Source organism: Ictidomys tridecemlineatus, chromosome 12 (assembly GCF_052094955.1).
Source record: "Ictidomys tridecemlineatus isolate mIctTri1 chromosome 12, mIctTri1.hap1, whole genome shotgun sequence".
In the NCBI taxonomy this organism is placed as follows: Eukaryota; Metazoa; Chordata; class Mammalia; order Rodentia; family Sciuridae; genus Ictidomys; species Ictidomys tridecemlineatus.
The window spans coordinates 32,584,004-32,606,000 of NC_135488.1; the positions used below are offsets into that span (position 1 = coordinate 32,584,004).

General features: G+C 44.3%; 1 protein-coding gene and 1 pseudogene across 5 annotated transcripts in view; both read left to right on the forward strand.

The window, feature by feature from the left end:
- Positions 1-13,398: 13,398 nt before the first annotated feature.
- The window catches only part of LOC144369181 (mitoregulin-like), an 83,160-nt gene continuing 74,561 nt past the window's right edge, over positions 13,399-21,997 (forward strand). For 3 of the 4 annotated variants that reach the window (XM_078028328.1, XM_078028329.1, XM_078028327.1), the window contains exons 1-2: positions 13,399-13,622; positions 16,763-16,836. In XM_078028328.1, the coding sequence (XP_077884454.1) occupies positions 13,444-13,614 (171 nt within the window). In that variant the 5' untranslated portion in view covers positions 13,399-13,443 and the 3' untranslated portion in view covers positions 13,615-13,622; positions 16,763-16,836. Of the gene's footprint in view, positions 13,623-16,762; positions 16,837-21,923; positions 21,985-21,997 lie in introns of all 4 variants that reach the window. The other variant, XM_078028326.1, reaches the window with a different exon arrangement.
- Positions 16,828-21,997, forward strand: part of LOC144369179 (mitotic checkpoint serine/threonine-protein kinase BUB1-like) — a 79,731-nt pseudogene continuing 74,561 nt past the window's right edge. The window contains exon 1 of the transcript XR_013428671.1: positions 16,828-16,836. The product of XR_013428671.1 is annotated as a mitotic checkpoint serine/threonine-protein kinase BUB1-like (transcript). The remainder of the gene's footprint in view (positions 16,837-21,997) is intronic.

Sequence of the window (21,997 nt, forward strand, 5' to 3'; positions counted from 1 at the left end):
GGAGTCGCAAAATCTATGGCTTCTGTAGACATGCATTAAACAAAACGGCTCACACTGGAGTCAGCCAGGACTCTGACTTATTCTCTGTTCTTCTTCTATTTGCTAAGTTGCTGAGGCTGGCTTTGAACTTGAGATCCTCCTGCCTCAGCCTCCCCAGCCACTGCGATTTCAGGCCAGTGCCACCATGCCCAGCTGTATTTCTTGATCTCTCAAAGTATTAGTCATCTGCATGCGTCTCTTATTTAGACAAAGAAATATGAAACACACAGAGGGAGGGCATCGAGCATCTCTGGCTAAAATGATTTTCTCTCCACTGAAGGCTCTCATGATCACAAGGAAGCCTGTCATTTTGTAGATGCTGGGACCAAGGGCAAGACTGGGAACCAAGAAACCATCTCCTCCTCCTGTCCTTTGCCTTCTCACTCATTCATTCACCCACTCACTCACAGAGAGGACTTAGTAGAATCCACCTGTTGGAAGGGGCCTGACTTCTGTGGGAGAACAGCAGGCCAGATGGGAAGCCCAATGTTCCACCCCACACATAAGGGCCCTGTGGACTCTCTCCAGCAGGCTACTAGCCCACTGGGAAGCCAGGGAGCAGGGGATGCCATTCAGCCCAGAGTTGAATGGCAGGGCCAGCCCAGGAAAGATGGGAAGCAGGACTAAAACACTCTGACCTCCTACACACTTGCATGGCCTGAAGGAAATGACCAGCATCACTGTGTGCCAGACACTGGGCTGGACCCAACCTGCGTGGTCATCCCACAAGGTGACTGCGATTTACCAATCCCCCCTTACAGAGGCTCAAGGAGGAGACCAGCCGGTGATCTGGAAACTGCTCCATCAGAACAGGGCTTCTTGCCTCTCTCTCCACCCTCTGTTTCTTATCCCGCCAAAGAACACAGCCCAGGAGCAGCTGCTTGGAAGCACCAAGTCATCCAGAGGAGCCTGTCTGTCACAGCAAACACACAGAGCCCACTGTGGAGCTGGATCCCACAGGCCCAGGAAAAGCCAGGGCTGCAAACCCCATCCTGCGATGGGACCCTTGGTTGTTTTCCTGCGGGTACACAGCGCAGTGCGTGGCTCCGGAGCCAGGCCAGCAAGACCTGGAATCAGGTCTCCACGCAATCCGGCTCAGTCCCCGCGGATCGGAGGCCTCTCCTGTGGCACAGGCTTGACAGCTCCAAGTGACCCCCAACTCGCAGGGCTGCCCTCCAGCCCACTGTGCGCTTCTTGGCTTCGCAGCTCTCCAGAGCAGCCGGGCTCTCAGGGCGCAGAGGACAGAGAAAGCGCCCCGAGCAGAGGGGCTCCCTGCCCCATGTCCCCACAGGGTTCGCAGCAGCCGGTGCTGGCTTTTAGCCGGTTGGTTTTCTCCCGGGGCTTTTCTCTGGGGAAGCATCTGGCGCGGGGAGGGCGACTGGATGCGCTGCGATCCGGGCGCCCTCGGGCACCGCGGATGGCGCCCCTTACCTTTTGGGCGAGAGGCTAATCGCGGGGCTCCAGATATAAGCGAGTCACTCCCGCGGCTGGGCCGGTCCAGGGCATCGCGGCTGCGGCGCACCAGAAAGGGATGCTCCAGCATCAGGGCCGCGCCAGCGGACTCTGCCCCCAGCAGGCTGGAGGAAGGCCCCGGTTGTGCTGGGCTGTCAATGGGACAAGGCGGGTGGGCCCGGGGGCGAAGGACCTGCTCCGGCCAACGGCGAGAGCTCCGGAGGCCCCTTCCAGGACGCGCTGGCCGGGACGGGGCGGGGTGGACCGCATGCGGGGCTGCGAGGACCCCCGCGGGTGGCCTGGTCAGCAGTCCTTGGCCCAGTGTGCAGACTGCGCCCCAGCGGGACACTGTGTATGCCCTGCTTCGGGATCAGCGGAATAGGAAGGGAACCTTCCTCCAGAGCTTCTTTGGAGAATTAAATGAGCTAATATATGCGCAGGGGCGCCTGCTGCTGGGCGCTGGTAAATGTGAATTTATTTATTTTGTGTACTAGGGACTGAACTCAGGGGCACTCAGCCACTGACCATATCCCCAGCCCTGTTTTGTATTTTATTTAGAGACAGGGTCTCACTAAGTTGCTTAGAGCTTCACTTTTGCTGAGGCTGGCTTTGAACTTTCGATTCTCCTGCCTCTACCTCTGGAGCTGCTGGGATTATAGGCATGTGCCACCAAGACCAGCAGAAATCTGATTTTTCATGATCCTGTTCCTGAGTTTTTTTCTTTTAATGTTGGCTATGAATTTAAAATAATGATAAATCCTTCCATGCCACCAAGAGCCAGCAAGGGCAAGTGTTGCTGGACACCCGTACCAACCAAATTTCTGGTCACCTCCAACAGAAGGGCGAGGCCTGGAGAGGCTGTGACTGGCTCTGTCACCTGTAGGCACCTACTGTCCTTCTGGATGGTTCAGCAGGAATCTGCTAGGTCCTGATGGCTGGCAAGGTCAAGGTCAGAGAGAGAAAGATGGGCAGAATTACAGCCCCAAGGATTCTATCCCTTATCCCTGGAAGTGCATAATCTATTTCTTTTCAGACAAATGAGGAGTTTACAAATGTAATTCAGGTTCCTAATCAAGTGACTTTAAAAATAGGGAGGTCACCCTAGATGACCTGGGTTGGCCCCATGGAATCCCAAGGGCTCTTAATGTCAGCAGAGGACGGAAGGGAAGGTGAACCGCTCCAAGCCCATCAAGGACCCTGGGCAGGTTGGAAAGCTGTTACCTCCACCTGCAGGGGCAACCCCAGGCCTCCAGGAAGGAGCAAGGTTCAGCCCGTGCATTTATGGGCGCCTGTGAGACCCCACTCAGAGGATGCGGCCTGGCCTCACGGACCTCTGGCAATACAGGCTGTGTGAGAAAGCACTTTAGTCTCCTCAGTGTGTTAAGGTGGAAACCTGGCAGAACGCTGGCCTGCGCCTCAGAGCTCACATCATGCTCCAGTCACAAGGCTGGCCCGCAGTGCCCACTGTGTGGCCTCAGCTCCTGGGGGGCGGCCAAATCCCACATCTGCAGCCCCACCTTTGATTGTTCCCACCCAGGCCCCACCTCACATCCCCTCTGAGCCCTTCCTCAACTTCTCAAGGCCAGCGGATCACGTCCTCTCTGGTCCTGACTCTTCATGAAGACAGCCACGTGGCACTTTGCAGATGTAGTCCCCCCACCCCTCAGGCCACAGCATCTGTCAGAGGAAGAAGACAGGCAGGCTCTATCTTTGAATTCCCAGCACCCGACCTAGAATGGTAAAGAAAATTCACACTGGCTGCTGGCCACGGAGCTGTCTACAGGATGTATCCAGGACTCACCTTCGCAACTGTTGATTGAATGGATCTTATAAAACTGCCTGCCTGCTCTTGAGAAAGGCCAAATATTCCATTTCTATCTTAAGTGACAACTTATAGAATGGTTGTTTTATGGTAGTGTCTTTTAAAATAACTTTTTTTTTTGTAAATGTGTTCAGTGTGAAGAGTTAAAACAACTAATCAAAGATCGAGGCCACTGTGAGCACATTTTGATGGACAGCCTTCCCTACAGCTCCTTATCTGCATGTACACAAGCAGGCACACATGCTTCTGTAAAACAAATATCCTACCTGCACCCACTGTGGATGGCCTTCTACCCTGCATCCCAGGCTTAGGTCAGACTTTCACCCTCTGTGTGGGAGGCCAACCTTACAGGTGACTGAGTTACACTCCCCAGCTGGGTGCTGAGGCACTTAGTCACAGAAATGGGTGTGTCTTGCTACAGCCCCATGGGTGAAGCTATGCTCACCTGTTCCTTTGTAATATAAACCCTTGCCCTGTTTAGGATAGAATCTTCCATGGAAGTGCCTAGTGTGTGTCCCTTCCTCTTACTGTGCCCTTGGGTATGGCCTACCCAGGTGTCAGTCAACCTGCTGACAGTGGACATCATGAAGATACTCAGCCCCCTGAAACCTGACCCCTTGCCTCACTTGAATAGCTTCTCCTCAATAAAAGGGGTCAGCGCGTGCTCTCTCTCTCTCTCTCTCTCTCTCTCTCTCTCTCTCTCTCTCTCTCTTTCTGCAGACCTTTAAGGTCAGAGGAGCTGTCACAGCAACCCCAAAGAAATAGGTATTTGTGTCTCTTGTGTGGTTGTTTCGTGCAGCCCAGTTAGCCCAGTTTAACTAGAGTGACCCCTGAGCCTTTTAGTCACGAGAACAGAAACCCGGCACCTCTGTCCACAGGAGGTTCCTCCTTGATCTTGGTTAGTCTTCACAGGGAACTTTCTATAAGGCAAGTACAGGACTGAAGTTTGCTCAAACTGACTAAAAAGAAGCAGTGGGTTGAAGGGGAGAGATGTCCTTCTCTCTTCCTCTCTTGAGCCTATGAAAGTAGACTTTAAAAGCATGTGTTCCTGGCTGGGTGCAGTGGTGCACGCCTGTAATCCCAGTGGCTCGGGAGTCTGAGGCAGGAGGATCATGGGTCAAGGCCAGCCTTAGCAGTCTAGCAAAGTCCTAAGCAACTCAGCAAGACCCTGCATCAAGGAGGTTTACCCAAGGCTTCAGTGCCCAGAGGTTTTCTTGGGACTTGGTCACAGCCTGCGTGGCTAACCCGTAGACTGCCGCCTATCTCTGGGCTAATACCTTTGGCTTGGTTTCTCTAGAGGTTGGAACTAATACTCCATAGCCCAGAGCCCCCAGGCAAACTCCATGTTTCTGCCCAGCAGGACGTTCCCAGTCCAGAGGACCTCCCGGTGACTGAGGGCAGAGGCTAGAGCTCTCTTTGGCCAGGGTTAGTTCTTCACTACATACTTGTACTTATATTTGTTTTCTTTTTGCAGATTCTCTTCTTTTACTATTTATTCTCAAAAGGATAAAACAATCTAAATATTCACTAAGAGGGGACTGGTAGAATACGCCAGCTAGAAAAAAAAATGGGGGATATACCTATAGACCATGAGGCGATGGCCAGTATGTTACTCAGCTGTCCATCCCTATAACAAAAGACATGAGATAATTAACTTATAAAGAGAAAATGGTTATTTGGGGCTCAGTTTTGGAGGATCTAGTTCATGTTTGGGAAGACCCAGTATATTTAGGCTTCTTAGTGGGATTGCTGGGTGGCAATGATGGGAAGCACGTGGCCGAGAAAAACTGCTCACCTCGTGTCCAAGAAGCAAAAGAGAAGATGAGGGGGCACAGTTCCCAAATCCCCTCTAAGTGTGTGCCCCCAGAGGCCCAAAGACCTCTATTAATTCTCCCTCTGAAATCCTCTACCACATCCCAATAGTGCTACCCTGAGAACCAAACCTTGAATACACAGGTTCCTGGGACACTTAGCCAAACTGCTGAAAGGAACTACTTAGTGAAAAGAGAAAGACGATGTTCATAGCAGCACAATTCACAATAGCCAGACTGTGGAACCAACCCAGATGCCCTTCAATAGATGAATGGATAAAAAAAAAAAATGTGGAATTGTACACAATGGAGTATTACTCTGCACTAAAAAAATGACAAAATCATGGAATTTGCAGGGAAATGGATGGCACTAGAGCAGATTATGCTAAGTGAAGCTAGCCAATCCCTAAAAAACAAATGCCAAATGTCATCTTCAATATAAGGAGAGCAACTAAGAACAGAATAGGGAGGAAGAGCATGAGAAGAAGATCACCATTAAACAGGGACGAGAGGGGGGAGGGAAAGACAGGGAAGGGAAATTGCATGGTAAAGGAAGGAGACCCTCATTGTTATACAAAATTATATATAAGAGGAAGTGAGGGGAAAGGGGAAAAAAAAACAAGAGAGAGAAACGAATTATAGTAGATGGGGTGGAGAGAGAAGATGGGAGGGAAGGGGAGGGGAGGGGAGGGGAATAGTAGAGGATAGGAAGGGCAGCAGAATACAACAGACACTAGTATGGCAGTATGTAAAAATGTGGATGTGGAACCAATGTGAATGTGCAATATGTATACGGGGTAAAAATGGGAGTTCATAATCTGCTTAAATCAAATGAAAGAAATATGATATGTCAAGAGCTTTGTAATGTTTTGAACAACTAGTAATAAAAAAATAGAAAAAATTTAAAAAAAAAGAAAAGAGAAAGTTGGAAAAGACCTGTACGTGTCATATTTCCGTTTACCTGGGGGGGCTTGAATATGTAAACAGTCACTCATAATAAAGACACGAAGGAAGGTGATACTAGAAACCTTTTTAAAGGTCATCTCGGGGGGAAAAAATAAGGTCATCTTGGGGAATAAGAGAATGAGGCATCTCCCATGTGCAGATGCAGTTTTTAAATAGTTTGTATTACTAAAAGGAGAAATGGCTTATTCCAGAGACGGAAATACTCTACTCCTTGACTTGCAATGGGGTCACAGCCTAATAAATCCATCATAAGTGGAAAATGTGGGGGTGGGGTATGACTAGTGATGCAGCACTCACCCTGCATACATGAGGCCCTGGGTTTGTTCCACAGTGTGTGCACACACGTGCACACACACACACACACACACACACACTCACTCACACATTTTTAAGTCAAAAGTGCATTTAATAACCTCACCTATGGAATATCATAGCCTAGCCTTGCCTACCTTAAGCATGTTCAGAGGACTTACATTAGTCTACCGCTGGGAAAAGTAATCTAATGCAAAGTCTGTTTTATAATGAAGTGTCAGGTATGTCACATAATTTATTGAATACTGTACAGAAAATGAAAAGCAGAGTGGCTGTGTGGGTATACACTCACATCATCCCACAGTCAAAAGATTGTTAGCCTGGAGTGGTGACACGCCTGTAATTCCAGCAGCTACAAAGGCTGAGGCAGGAGGATTGCAAAGTCAAGGCCAGCCAGACTCAGCAACTTAATGAGGCCCTAAGCAACTTAATGAGACCCTGTCTCAAAATTAAACATTGTTTTTTAAAAGGGCTGGGTGTATTGCTCAGTGGTTAAGCTGAGAAAAAAATTGTAAATTCACAGCATCATTAAGTCAAGGACCACTGTACATAAATGAGCCTGGGACATCTTGTCATGCCAGAGAGCAAAGGGACTGACCCGAGAGGACTGGTCATGTATGGAAGGATTCAGGGACCAGATTCACTGGCCAGAGATGACATCGTTGGAGCACCAACAAGGGCAATCATGGCCACAGGCTGAAACATGAAGTAAGCTGAACTCTGTGAGTTCCTAATGACATAAAGAGTTCAGCCAGAGGGGGCCTGGAAACCAATTCATTATTTGGAGAACTGGTAAATGAGGAGAAGACCCAACATCTACCCCAACTTTAATCTCATTTAATCAAACTGTATTCAGGATACCCCCGGGTGGATGGCAGGAAGTTTCTCCTTACTGCTGTATTCCAGGTGAGAAATGAAGAAGAAATGACCACGTGCAGTTCCTGCTGAGCTCAGGGGTGAGGGCCAGGGCCACCGCGACTCCTGACATCATTGGGAAGAAAAAAATCACGTGCCTCTGCCTCCCTGTAGCACCTATGATGTACCCAGGCCGAAAGTGAACTTGACAAGGTCTCTACACCTAAACAATCACTGTGAAGAAGAGAGAAAGAAAAAAAGAAAGTGAGGGAGGGAGGGAAGGAGATGGAGTGAGAGAAGGAAGGAAAAGTGGGAAGGAGGGAAACAGAAGAAAAGGAAGAGGGAAGCCAGGTGCAGTGGCACAGACCTGTAACCTCAGCAGCTTGGGAGGCTGAGGCAGGAGGATGGCGAGTTCAAAGCCAACCTCAGCTACAGTAAGGCGCTAAGCAACTCCGTGAGACCCTGTCTCTAAACAAAATACAAAATAGGGCTGGGGATGTGGCTCAAGGGTCGAGTGCCCCTGAGTTCAATCCCCAGTAATAAAACAAAAAAGGCGTGAAAAATTCCTCTAGGCATGGATTTTATTATTACATGCAAGTGTGTGGAGTGGTGATCATACACACAGCACGTACAACGTGATTAGCATCGCCCTCCTCTTAAACGTTCACCACTTCTTAGTGTCAGGAAGCTCTAATCTCCTCTCTTCTAGTTCCTTATAATTTTGTGATACGCTGTTGTAAACCACGATCGCCCCACTGTGATCTAACTGCACTTGAAACCATTATTCTCCCCAGAAGGTAGATTTGAAGAAGAGTTTTGATTCTCAAACAGTCGGAGTACTGTTGATGCTTGGTATTCTTGTCCTAAAGTCCCTGACCACTGAATTAGCCACGTTGACTGCTGCCCCTCGGGGTAGGTTCCTATGGGCTATGATCACATTTTCACCCACTGGTCAGGCTGCAGCCCTGTTCAATGTGCACCTCTGTTTCCCTCACTTAACTCACAGCTGACAGCACTGTATCTCCTGCCTCAGTGAAGCTTACCTAGCATATTTTCCCCACAGGTAAGTCCCAGATCTTGCTCTTAGGAACACGACACCGCACTTCAGTGCTTGCTTGGGGCCACTTGAAACAGCAAAATCTCCAAGAAAAAAAATGCAAACATGCAAAAAAAAAAAATCGTGGACTCAATAGAAAAGGACACTTGTTTGTAGCAAGTGAGAACTGAAGCAAAAAGTCAGAGTACCACTTTGAATGACCTCAGCTGGGGGTGTGCACGTGAAAGGACCCAAGGCTTGGCAGTTCTGCAGATGTCTGCAAATTCCTGCAAAAGCGCTATGAGAATTGAGTACTGCGGGTATGGGTTTTGGAGTTGCACATACGTTTTAGCAGGTTGTCAAATTCACAGACTCGGGAGGAATGAGGAGTAATTGTATTTCATAGACCCAGGATTGTAGCTAGGTGAACGGACTTGCTCCAGGTAGGCCGTTTTTGAAAGAGCCATGGTGGTTTTCGCTTTAGAAGGGATATCCTGACCTGCCCAGACCACTGGACACCTGGACACTCACCATGCAGCTTGACCCTGTACTTAGTTGTCTCTATGACCTTCCGACTTGTACCTGTCCTACAAAGGCACCCACAGTTCCTACTATTTCCTGTTACCAGCCCATTGCCATGAATGGACCAGCATGCTATTTGCAGGATTTCAAGATTGTCAAGGTTCCTCTGAACAAATGGACAGAACCCTGAAGCAAGACAGTGAAAATATAAGGCTGTCCCTGCAATAGAAATGCAAATTGCTTTTGACTTCTCCTCTGACAGGAATGGGAAAGAGAGCCTTTACCAGGTCAATCAAACACTATGGTGAATGCCAAAAATCCATGTGCAGAGCTGCAAACTTCAGACTTCAAACTACAGTCCGACCACTCCAACATTACTGTAGCATTGTCTAACTTGAAGACATATATATTTTACTATATAAATATATTTTGCCATTTGTCTATGTGCTTAGTAACAAATTTGCATTTTTTATTTGATATAACAAAGGCTTTGATGTAATTTCTCTTAGATTTTGCATTTTTCATTATTATTATGCTTAACCTCAAACATATTGATTCTTACAAAATTGTATTAGTATTATGAACAATCACATGAAATGTTGTGAATATAATTATAGGGCTTTTTTACATTTAGCATGAACCTTTCCATCAGTGTGGAAAACGAAGAAAATTTCTTCCCGCTGTATAATCTGGGATTTGTAGCTTAAAGTTTGTTTTTCTGTGAATAAAATGTACTCAATAAATGCTTATATAATTATATCAAAATGGATTCTGCTGTCATGTATGACTAAAAAGAACCAATAAATTAAAAATATATTCAAAATGAAAATTAAAAGATGAAAAAAAACCTATGGTGTTTAGAAATGAAATATTTGGGAGGTGATTAGGATTAAATAAATTCACCCCAGTGAAGTCCCCATGATTGGATACAGGTGACTTTATAAAGGGAGGGGAGTGGAGATTTCGGAGGATACCCATCCTTACACTTGTGGTTCTCGCCATGTGAAGCTCTGCCCTGGCTCGGGCTCTGCAGCAAGAAGACCATCCTCAGCTGCTGCCCTTGCCCCTGATGTAGACCTAGGAAACAAACCTCTCCTCTTTATACTCCTCCACTCTGGTGCTGTGTTATTAGCGACAGGGACTGGATTAATAGAAGGCGAATGCTCTGTTTTAATCAGATCACAGATTCATGTTTTGGGGCACATTGAAGTATAAAGTGACCACTTTACTGTTCAGGGCCTGGGAGTTGCAGAGGAAGGTAACGTCATTTATATACTTTAAATGAATTTACATAAGCAGCAAAGGTTCAGTATGGTACTTGATAATGTCTTTTCCCTTGGTAAGTGCTTCAAACAGCAAACTCAACAGCAGCAATTAATGTATCCTTCAGAAGACACCCTGTAATCAATTAACTCATGACATTTGACTATTCAGCCTATTATTAATCCAAATTTAATATTCACCTCAAAACCAGTTTGCCATTATCAAATCCACTAAAATGTCCCAATGAAACAATTTTCCAAGGTGAAAAAAATACAAAGATTCAAGCTGGGGACATGTTGGCTTCTTAAGAGGGATTTTAAGATTGTAGATCTTTGTCTCTTCCCAGCAGCTCTCTGAATATGACCCCAGTTTCCTCATGTTAAAACAAGGGCATTGCATAGTCTGGCTGGCTCTGTAGGTCTAAGGCTCCCGTGTCCAGGATCTGCCTATTTTTAGCCCAAGGCATCTTAGGGATGAGGCCAGAATTCCAAATGAGGTTCAAATTTGAACACCACTAGTGGCCCAGGTACACAGTCTCAGAAAAAGACTCCAAAATGACTTAAAATTAACACATCATACCAAACTTTTTGTTTTATAAGTGAGAAAACTTAATTAAGGAGAAATTTCATGTTTTCTTCCGATTAACCTACTTATCTTTCAAAATTCAGTTCTGAGCTGGAGGTACACAGCTCAGTGGCAGAATGCGTGCCTAGTCAGTGGGAGGTCCTGGGTTCCATGCCCAGCACTGCAGAGAGGAAGAAGAGGAAGAGGAAGAGGGAAGGAAGAGGAGGATGGGGGGAAGGGAGGACCTGAGAGGAGAGACTGATTTAATTTAGCCATTCACCCGGAAGGTACAGCTGACCACTCCCTACTGTCATCAACATCAAATATTCACTGTGTGTCAGTTATCTGCCAGTCCCTGTTCTAAGCACTTAGGATTCATGGTGCACAGTGGAGACGAAAATCCTTGCTCTCAAGTGGCTTATATTCTAGGTGGGGGGAGGGCCGGAGGCACTGCACTGTAAATGTAATAAGTAAATCCTGCTGTATGTGGCAGGGAGCCAGGACTAGAGGGAGACAGAAAAGGACCATGGGGATCAGGAACACCAAGAGTGGGAATGGCTGAGTTTGTGAGTGACTTATTTAGTTAGTTAGTTAGTTTTGAGTTTGAGATTTTTACCTAGTCTGATAGCTTCATAAAGAGGTGAAAGTTGATTAAAAAAAAAAACTTATAGGAGATGGGGAAACGAGCCAGGGAGTATCTAGAAGAAGAAGAACGGCAGGGTCCCACCCTGTGAACATTCTCCACCAGTTCAGGTCACAGTGAGCAGGCTCTTGAGAGCTAAGGCTAGGGAAGCTGGTCACACAGAGCCCTCGGGGCCACCACAGAGGCTTCTACACTCCAGGGTTTGAGTAGAGCAGTGACATGATCCAACTTCTTCCCTGCAGGCCCACCTACTCTGGTTGCTGTGTGGGGAATAGAACATGGTGGACAGGAAGAGAAACTCTGAAAGCCGGTGGGGGCTGTTGCAGCCCCTCAGGTAAGAGGCCAGGACTGCTTGGACCCAGGGCGGTAGCGGAGGTCGGCTCTGTGCTGAAAACACAACAGGGTGAGCTAAGAGATGAGATGACACTAATGGGAAACATGAGTAAAGTGTTTCCTTGAGTTTTGTGAGCAAACAAATCAAACCCGAGGACAGGGCTGTGGGAACTCCTGATTTATACCTGTCTGAAGTATAAGTGACAACCTACCACTTGAAACTGGCAATTTGAAGGGGGCGGGGTGTGGTCAGAGTCTTGTGATTCTGAGCTCTCAACTTGTAGTATCTGACACTATTTCCAGATAGAATTGGAGGACATTCAACTGCTGGTGTTCACTGCAGAACTGGTTGGTGTGTGGGGCTTCTCCCACATCTGATGTCTGAAGTACTGAGCGTCTGCATAAGAGGTAGTTGGTACTGAAAACCAGAGTGGGAAAGTGTTTTCCCCACACTGTGTAACACATTGCTGCAAACTTTGCAACTTTAAACAATACACCCTTATTCTCTCACACTTTCCATGGGCCAGGAGTCTTTAGCTAGGTCCTCTGTTAAAAGTTTCACAAGGCTGCAACTAAGGTGCCAGGCTGTGTTTTCATCTGGAGGCCCCAGTGAGGAAAATGTGCTTCCAAGTTCATTCAGGTTGCAGACAGCTGGTTTATTTGTGGTTGTAGGATAAGGGATCTAGCTGTTAGCTTGGAGCACCCCGCCATTCCCAGGGGTCACTCACAGTTCTTTGATGTCAACTCCTTCAACACTTCCCCCTCTTCATCAAGCTGTAAGGAAAGCCTTCAATGTAACATAAAGCAATCATAGGTGACACCGTATCACCTTTGCTTTATTCTATTAGTTATAAGCAAGTCTCTGGATCTGCACACTTAAGTGCCTGAACACCAGGAAGTGGGACACGCAGGATCACAGTGACCTGTATCATTAGAAGTGTGTGTGCCCCTCATCTCAATAATTCTGTCTCCTGTTAGCTCTGGCATAGCATGGCTATTGTGACAAAAGAACTTCATTTTCTTTTTAAATTTTTTTTTTTGGTTGTTGACAGACCTTTATTTTATTTATTTTTTATGCAGTGCTTAGAATCAAACCCTGTGCCTCACACATGCTGGGCAAGAGCGCTTCCACTGGGCCCCAGCCCTAAGAACTTCATTTTCAATTTAAAGAAATCTAATGATCAATTTAATTTAAAAACCCATAGTAAACTCAGTTTCAGGAAAAAAAATTTTGTGTAAGTAAATGAGACTTCTTTTTCAACTGTAAATTTTATAAAATTAGATACAGATCACATATCTCCACTGAAAACTCAGTGTTTAAAAAGTATGATTGATGTTAATTGTAAAGATATACATCAAGTTTCAAAGACAATACAAAAACCAGAAATCTCTTAAATAATTTCCAAAGTGATGTTGAAATGATAAGATATATTATTAAAAACAATTTTATCTGCTTGTACTTATTTTTGAAAGAAACGAGTTACCAGAGGATTTTAAGTTGCACACGTGGTTCAAATTCTATTGCTGAGCAAAAATAAAGAGGTGCTGAGCTTACACTTGGCAAGACACCAATGTCAGCTAATAGTGCAAGGAAACATCTGATTAATGATAGATGGGACACTGTGGAGGGCTCAGAGGGGTGCGGACGGGCTCTCCAAGCACTGGGAAGGTCTCTGGAGAAGGCTGACCTGTTGCTGACACACCCAGCAGGACGCCCCGCCCAAGCCGCTGCTCCGCCAGCTCTTCGCCCGGTGCCCGCTGTGAACGCGGCGTTGCTTGACCCTCGCGCAGCGCCGTAGGCCGCGGTGCACGCCGGGCGGCCGCGATGGCGGACGTGTCGGAGAGGACGCTGCAGGTGTCGGTGCTGGTGGCTTTCGCCTCCGGAGTGCTCCTCGGCTGGCAGGCGAACCGGCTAAGGAGGCGCAACCTGGACTGGAGGAAGCAGAGGCTTCAGGACAAGCTGGCGACGACGCAGAAGAAGCTGGACCTGGCCTGAAGCAGCAGGTACGGTGGGGCCGGGCGCACCGCGGGGTGGGCGAGGGGGCGCGGGGCGCCGCGGGGCTTTCCTCCCAGCGACCCCACTCCCTGGGAGCCGGCGTCCGACCCAAACGCTCCGCACCCCGCGACCTCCCCGCGCCAAACCCCGCTCCAGCCCGCGCTAAACCCCGCGCGAAACTCCGCTCCAGCCCGCGCTGCGCCCGGCCGGGCCAGCCACGGAACCTCCCGACCGTCCACGAGAGACCGTGTCCCCCGCCCTGACGGCCCCCAGCCGCAGGGTCTGCAGCCCAGGGCTGCGCTGGAGCTGCCCTACCCGCGCCCGCTCCGCGCTTTCCGGGGTCCCTGTCCCTGGAGCCACCGCTCTTGGGGCCCAAGCCTCAGGAAGAGTCCTACTGTGTCAGGACTGCAGGACCTGGAGGGCGAGCAGGGACATTAACTAGAGGACACACAAGTGATGTCAGCATGAAAGTTAACTTCAAAGATAAACCAGTGGCAAAGGAGATGAACTCTCCCAAAGACTGTGAAAATGGCCACTCTCAGTCTTGGGGGAGGCGTGGCCGGCCTGGCACCTAGACTCACTGCTCCAGGGTGTCAGGTTCAGCTTTCTGGAAAGCACTTCGAGGAGGTGTAGCCCATGTGCATGCGCCCAGGCTGGGTAGTGGAGTTCCAGAAACCTGCCCTATGTAATAATGAAACGTTGGGACAGAGATTGATAGATAGTAAAAGTACTGGTCTCATTGTTGCTTAATAGAAAAAATGATACACTTTAATGAGAAGTAATAGGGGAATGAATAACTTTTGATGGGATATAATAATACTATTACTAAACTTTTGTTAAATGTTAATGTGTTAGGGAAAATATTTGTGATCAAATGGCAAGTTAACAAAAACAAAACGGAATAAAAGGTATCTTAATGACGTTTTTCTATATATAGTACATGAAAAAGATATAAAAGAAAACATGCTGAAATGGTATCTCTGTGGTGGAATGCTGGGAGTAGTGTTTTTTCTCATTTTTAAGTACACCGAATGCCTATGCCTTTTTTTTTTTCCAGTACTGAGATTGAACCCAGGTGTGCCCTATCACTGAGCCACATCCCAGCTCTTTTATTATTTATTTGTTTTTGTGGCACTGGGGATAAGTCTGGGGCCTTGTGCATGCTAGGCATGTAAGTGCTCCACCAGTGAGCCACATCCCTAGCCCTTTTTATTTTTTATTGTGACACAGAGTCTGGCTAAATTGTCGAGGCTGGCCTTGAACTTGTGATCCTCCTGCCTTAGCCTCCATAGTAGCTTGGATTATAGGTGTGTGACATTTCATCCCAGGTCTATTACCTTGCGAGAAAAAAAAAGTAAATAGCAATTAATAGGTTCATTTTTTTTTAGATTCTTTATCAGTTTGCTAATTTTATTTTGTAAAAAGGATCTATTGCCAAGATTTTTACTCTAAATAAAATTATTTTATATCAGTTAAAAATAAGCCAGGCACAGTGATGCAGGCCTGTAATCCCAGCAGCTCTGGAGGCTGAGGCAGGAGGATGGTGAATTCAAAGCCAGCCTCAGCAAAAATGAGGTGCTATACAACTCAGTGAGACTGTCTCTAAATAAAATACAAAATAGGGCTGGGGTCATGTGCCCCTGAGTTCAATCCCTGGTACCTAAAAAGAATTTAAAAAAATAAATTTTAAAATGTACCAAAGAATTTGGCACATAAATATTTAAGTGACTTTGTATTGGAATCACAGTGGTACAGCAAAAGCAAAATTGTCTCCTGGTAGAAATGAAAAATAAAACTTGATGGAGTATTGACTTACTTACCGGTAACTTACTGTGGTTCTGCACTTAATTTTAAATTTAGTAGGACATTTAGAGAACCAGGAAATTTTTCAAAAGTAAACTATAAAAGCAGTTAGTAAAGCAAAAATAAAAGATGATTACAAAATTATTCAACTTGGGGACAAATTGATTCAGGAACCACTTGATACCTTGAATATCTGGAAAGGACGTTTTAATAGTATTAGCTCATTCTTTCTTGTATCCACAAAAGAGACCTGAAAAGAAAGTGGACGGACGGGGCTGGGGATGTGGCTCAAGCGCTAATGTGCTCACCTGGCATGCCCTGGGGGCGCTGGGTTCGATCCTCAGCACCACATAAAAATAAAATAAAGATGTTGTGTACACCGAAAAGTAAAAAATAAATATAAATTTTTTTTTTTCTCTCTCTCTCTTAAAAAAAAAAAAAAAAAAAAAAAAAGAAAGTGGAATAAATTTCCAGCATGATATCCATGGGACAAGGAATCACCTTTCTATTTGGGTCACTGAGTGTATGAATTTTGTAAATAACTCAGGTGGATGCCAAATAATAAGGACAGAGAAGAAGCTAGTGGAATTTACTTTTTTATCTACTTTATCTTTTGCACATAATCTGCAGAAAAGAAACCAAAGAAAGATGTGCCTTTTTGGAGGGGTACATTGACAAAGATGCAAGTAGTCTTTAGTAACACAGGAAGTCAGGACAAAGTCATGTAACATTCGATGCAATGAATACTATTTGGTAATAAGGAATAAACTTATGATACAACAGTGTGGAAGCATAACATTACATGGTTCATGTAGACAAGAGTTCATACTGTACAAGTTCATTTATGTAAAAGTTCAAGAGCAGGCAAAATTTAGGGTGGACAAAAATCAACACAAGTTTGTCTCAGGAGGAATGGGATGGAATTTACTAGAAAGGACATTGGAGTTCTTCTATGAGGTTTCAGTTATAAACACATATGTTTGTCAAAATGCAGCAGATATACCTTTTAGGTTTGTGCATGTCTTTGTATGTTTTACATCAAATATTCAGCTCTCTTAGTGGTCCCTATAGCACATTATTTAGGGGGCAGTGTATTGGTGACTGCGGTTGACTTCAAAATGCATAAAAATAAAGTGGGTTGATGGATAGATAGACTAAATAAGTAGGGTAAAATGTGAACAGTAGAATCGAGGTAGTGGCATATAGGTATTGCTATAAAATTCTTTCGACTTTATTGTATTATTTATTATGTTTATTTCATAAGGGGAGAAAAGTAAATAGACATAACTGAAATGTAAGAATCATAACTTAATATGATGTTTTAAACTGTCTCCGTTTGCCGTAGGTTGATAGTCTGCTTTCTGAGAGCTGATTGAAAGAAGCTCTAGAACCTAATAAAAGTCGAGATATTTACCAAAGGTAAAGTATGCTCAATTATTGGGTTTTCTTGGGACTAAGCTTATATCTCAATGAGTTGGATTTAAGGCACAGAAGTTGTTTGAGACTTTCTTGCCCTCTTTCCCTTCCTTTCTTGCTTTTTCTTTTTATTTATCTCTGTTTCACCCGAAAGACAAAATAATAATGGTAGATAATATTGAGGTAACAGTGAATAAGATTTTCTAAAATGTACTTTTAAATATTTCCTATCATTATCTAAATCTACCTGGTCTTAATTTGAAATGATAAGATCAAATAAAGAATAGTAAATATTAAAAAGAAGTACCCTTCATTTATTTTATACCCTGTATGTGCCGGGCATTATAGTCTGTACTCCTCAAACTTTTTCTTAAATTTTTTCAATAATACCATAAGGTACTTATTAACATAAATAAGAAAATCAAGGCTCACAGCAGTTAGTTAATGCATCTAGCATTACTTGGCTTTAAGACACTAAAGTTGGGAGCCTATGAAAATGTTTTAAGGTGGCTAAGGAATACAGAATTCCTGAAGCAAGGGAGAGCACTTGAGAACCTCAGAGGTGCAGGGTTTAGTCCATTACAACCAAATGGAAGGATTGCAGGGTGATGTCATGAAGGTCTAGAAGGAACCAGCTACACCTAGTGGTTGTGGGCTTGTTGCTATTGTGCAGCAACTAAAATCTGCTCAGAATGCACTGTGGTGGCTCACGCAGAATTACCCTAGACCCTTGGCTCATGTAGCCCAGAAATGATCAGAAATCTTGCTAGAAGCAATTTGTCTTTGCTTGGGATAATGACCTTTAATTTTCTTGAAAAGATACTGTGTTCTCTATATGAGTAAGTAGTTTCTGGTTTTAATCCCTGGGAAATTTTAACATTAAATAGACATAACGAACTAAACTGAACTAGACTGTTAACACTTTTGCATTAAGTTCAGAACATCATTAAGTAAATCTGCATATTTGAGGGTATTTAAAGAGTTTATAGCATTCAGAAGAACATGAGAAGGGGCACCAGGAGATAAATAGTAAATACTTAAGTAATAAGACCATGGGGAAGAAAAGAAAAGAGCATGAGATTCATTCTATTAACTTAAATTATTTATTAGAAGCATTTGGAAAAGTTTTACTTAAGCCAGCAATTCAAAGTGTCTAAAGGCAAAGTAAAATATAAATAATTTTTAAAATGTCAAATGGAATTTAATTTACCATTATTGGCAGGATTGATTGTTTAAGGAATTATTTCAAATTAAGTTAATTAATAATAGTGAAGAAAATAATAAAGGTAATCGTGCTTGCTTTGCTAGATTTAAAAACAAAATAATATATACAGACTATATTTGAAGCCCTGGGGAAAGCTAAGTTTTGAATTTTCTTTTAAAAAATATTAAGCGTTGGGGCTGGGGATGTGGCTCAAGCGGTAGCATGCTCGCCTGGCATGCCTGGTGCGCTGGGTTGGATCCTCAACACCACATAAAAATAAAATAAAGATGTTGTGTCCACCAAAAACTAAAAAATAAATATTAAAAATTCATTCTCTCTCTCTCTCTCTCTCTCTCTCTCTCTCTCTCTCTCTCTCTCAAAATAAAAAATATTAAGTGTTTATGGGGAGAAGAGATTGAACCCAGGCCCCTTTGCCACATGGTTACATCCCTCGTCCTTTTTATTTTTTTCTTCTGTGACAAGGTCTTGTTAAGTTGCCCTGGCTGGCCTCAGACTTTCAATCCTCCTCCTCAGCCTCTAGAGTTGCTGGGATTGTAGATGTGTGACACTCCGCCTGGCAATAATAAGTATTTTTAAGCCATAGTTAGCTTGTGAATAAAATGATCCCTTCACAGTCCCTTAAAAATTCACACTGATGTTTGCAAGTCTGAAAATGTCATTTTGCCCTTATGTTTGATGAATAGTTAGCTGGTTATAGAATTTAAAATAATTGCTACTAAAACTTTTGAAGGCATTGTTGAGTTTTCTTTGCATGCAGTGATGCTGGTAAGTCCAATTATCGTTCCTTAATAATTAGCCTGTTGACTTTTCAGCCTTGGTGTTTTGAAATTTTAGCAGAATATATTTTGGCATTGTTTTTATCTGTTTAGCACCAAGTGGATAGTTTCACTTTGAAAACTCATATATTTCTCATGAGCTCTGGGAAATTTTATTTTACTAAAGATCACTTCTTTACTTCCATTTATTTATTTTTTCTGAAACATCTTTGAGTCGGGTATTGAATATCTTGGATAGATTGTCTAGGTTTCTAAACCTCTCATGAATACTTTTGTTGCTTGTCTTTTTCTTATGCCTGGGAGTTTCTCTTGACTTTTTTTTTTCCCTCCTAAATGGAATTGTAATTGAGGATTGGGTAACAAATACTGACAGTATTTTGTGTAGCAGCCACAATTAAGTCCATCAGACATTCCAAATATAACACTAACAAAAATTTTTATAACTTCTATGAATGTTTTATTTTACTGATCATGTTGTTCATTTACTAGTGTTTTTTCTTGTTTTCAGTCTTTTTTTTTATACTATCATATTCCTGCTTTCAGATTTTCTCCTTCCATGCTTAGGTTTGTTTTTAAGTTTTCTTCTGTTCTTTGAATTGTCTTTGCTTCCTTGTTGCTCGGATTCCTATTTATTTATTTATTAATTTTACATTTTACCCTTATGTTGCTGGTTTTCTTTATTTAGTCTGGTGGCCCTTTACTATTCATTTTTATTTGAGAATGTGAGCCTGGGTTGATTATTCTAGAGCCCTTTCTCAGGTTCTTCCACTGTGGCATATCTTGGTGTCTTTCCTGTTAGCACCATATGCTGAATGCAAATTAAGTTCTTTGCAGGTGGACAGGGCTCATCATGGGGTCAGGAACCAGCCTTTAGTCTGAGGAGCCTTCAGTGCAGGAATAGGTGTGCTGGAAAGTTCTTTTGTAATTATGATTCTCCCCAAATCATTTTATTATTATTATTATTATTATTATTATTATTATTATTATTATTATATTTTAAGAAGAATCTTCTGGTTCAGTGGGAAAACAGAAGGTGAGATAAGAGAAGAGAGCTAACAGGCTGAGGATTTCTGTAAATAAACTTTAAAAGTTGCTACCTTTATTACAAAAGAGCCTTAACTAAATGTAAACTTAATGAGAATCTTTGCTCTTTCCCCGAGTAATACAAAGACCCCTGATGGCTTTAAGATTGATTTCCCTAAACGTGCACCCATGTGCATCCTAGACAGATCTTCATGATCCTGGAGTGTTCTGCCGGGTGTCCCTTGTGCCTGTGTGACACTTGATAAGAGTGTCACTTGATAAACGAACATGCTTCTGTTTTTTCCATGAAGCAGAAATTTGTTGCCCTCTCTTGCTGGCCCATGATCCTTTCCCATTCTTTGCTGTTTGGGGTTATTACCTTCGAAAACACTTTAGTCATTTTTTGTTCGGTTTCAGGAGGCAGCGAAGATGGGTGTGTGCTTAGTTTTTATCCTGAACCAGGAATCTTAAGAATCTGGGCTGTTTGAGGATTTGATAATTTTATAGATATGAAGCAGATATTTTCTTGGATTGTGTATTATAAAAAAATCATTTTGCACTCTGGCTCTCAAGTGAGATTTCTGAGTTCTTTCATTCAACAGGCCATCTGTCAAAATAAGCAGCTTTACTAAGTCTCATCTGACAAAACTCTGCTGCTGGATTCTCCCAGGTGGGTCAGTGGCTCCTGATGTCCCAAGACCAGCGGTTGGTGACGTTCTGTCTCTTCTGCCAGCCTCAGCTTGTTGATGATGTCTGTCCTCAGAATTGCAAAGTCCTTAGGGGGCAGTATTTAAGAGCAGGAAGGGGAGGGGGTTTCTTAATGCCTTGCTGTAGAGGCTGGGGGCAGGGGGCATCCTGAGCATGCTCTTTTATGTTCTGTTGGCCAGCCCAGGTGTCCCCCCACCACCTGCAGTGGAGGCTGAGAACAGAGGGCAGGTCACAGGATAGAGGAAGCCAGAGGAGGGTTTGGGGCAGGCACCTGGCAGGGTCAACCAGTTTCATGTTGCCATTTCTCTTTTTCTGCCCATTTCACAAAGGACTTTTGACTCCTACCCCTTTTCCCTTTTATGTCATTTCACTCACATCTGTAAGAGAAAAACAGCTCCAGTAACACAGAAGTCACTTTTCAGAGAGTGAGAGAAAAGCCAGGGCTCCGAATAGTACAAAAAGATTTGATGTTTGAAAACTCCTCTGGGTGCCACGGCACACACCTGTGATCTCAGTGGCTTAGGAGGCTGAGGCAGGAGGATCATGAGTTCAGAGGCAGCCTGAGCAACTTAGTGAGTCTCCAAGCAACTCAGGGACACCCTGTCTCTAAATAAAATGCAGAAAAGGGCTGGGGATGTGGCTCTGTGGTTCAGTGTTCCTGGATTCAATCCTTAGTATCAAGAAAAAGAAGGAAAACTCCCCTATCATCAGTTGTAACCCATTTTTGGTCATTTTTTGTATCTCTTCTCTGGGTGTCTGAGACTTCAACTGAGATATATGAGCTGTCTCTGTAGCCCAAAGCATTGCACCTGTCCCGAGAGCCTGTTCAAAAGGGGTGTGTAGTGGCAGTGGCAGGAAGAGGCAGCCACTGCCACTGCCACTAGTCCGAGTGCCCACTCGGAGTCCGGGTGCCCACCTGCCCTCCCTGCTGCCCTCCCAGGGACCCACTGTGGTTCTTTTTAGAACCTTATTTTCTCTGCCTGGAATCGGGCTTGTTGGGAGACTTACACAGCTGTGGTGGGGGTCAGTTGTGTCTCATGTCCAGTTCCTTGGCCTTGGCAACTGTAGAGCTGGGGAGGCGTCTTAGAACCCAGAGCCCCTCCTCATTTTAGACTCAGGAGACTGAGGCCCCAGGTCCCTGACATTTCTGAGCCTGGTTTTCCTGCCCAGGGCCTTGGAGCGCCCCTTGGATCATCTAAAGCAATGGGTACAAAGGTTTTTACATGTGGATTTTTAAACATTATTTTTAACAGTAGCCAATGGCCTTGCCTGCTTAGTGATTGAATGATTTTTTTAAATAGCTTTCTAATTGTGACAACAGAAAAATCATTATATTTTCTTTTTTTTTTTAAATTTAGATGTATCCAGTTAAAATAGGCAATAGATGAGAATAAAAATGTTCTTCAAAAGCTAAGAAAAGTAAGTATTATGT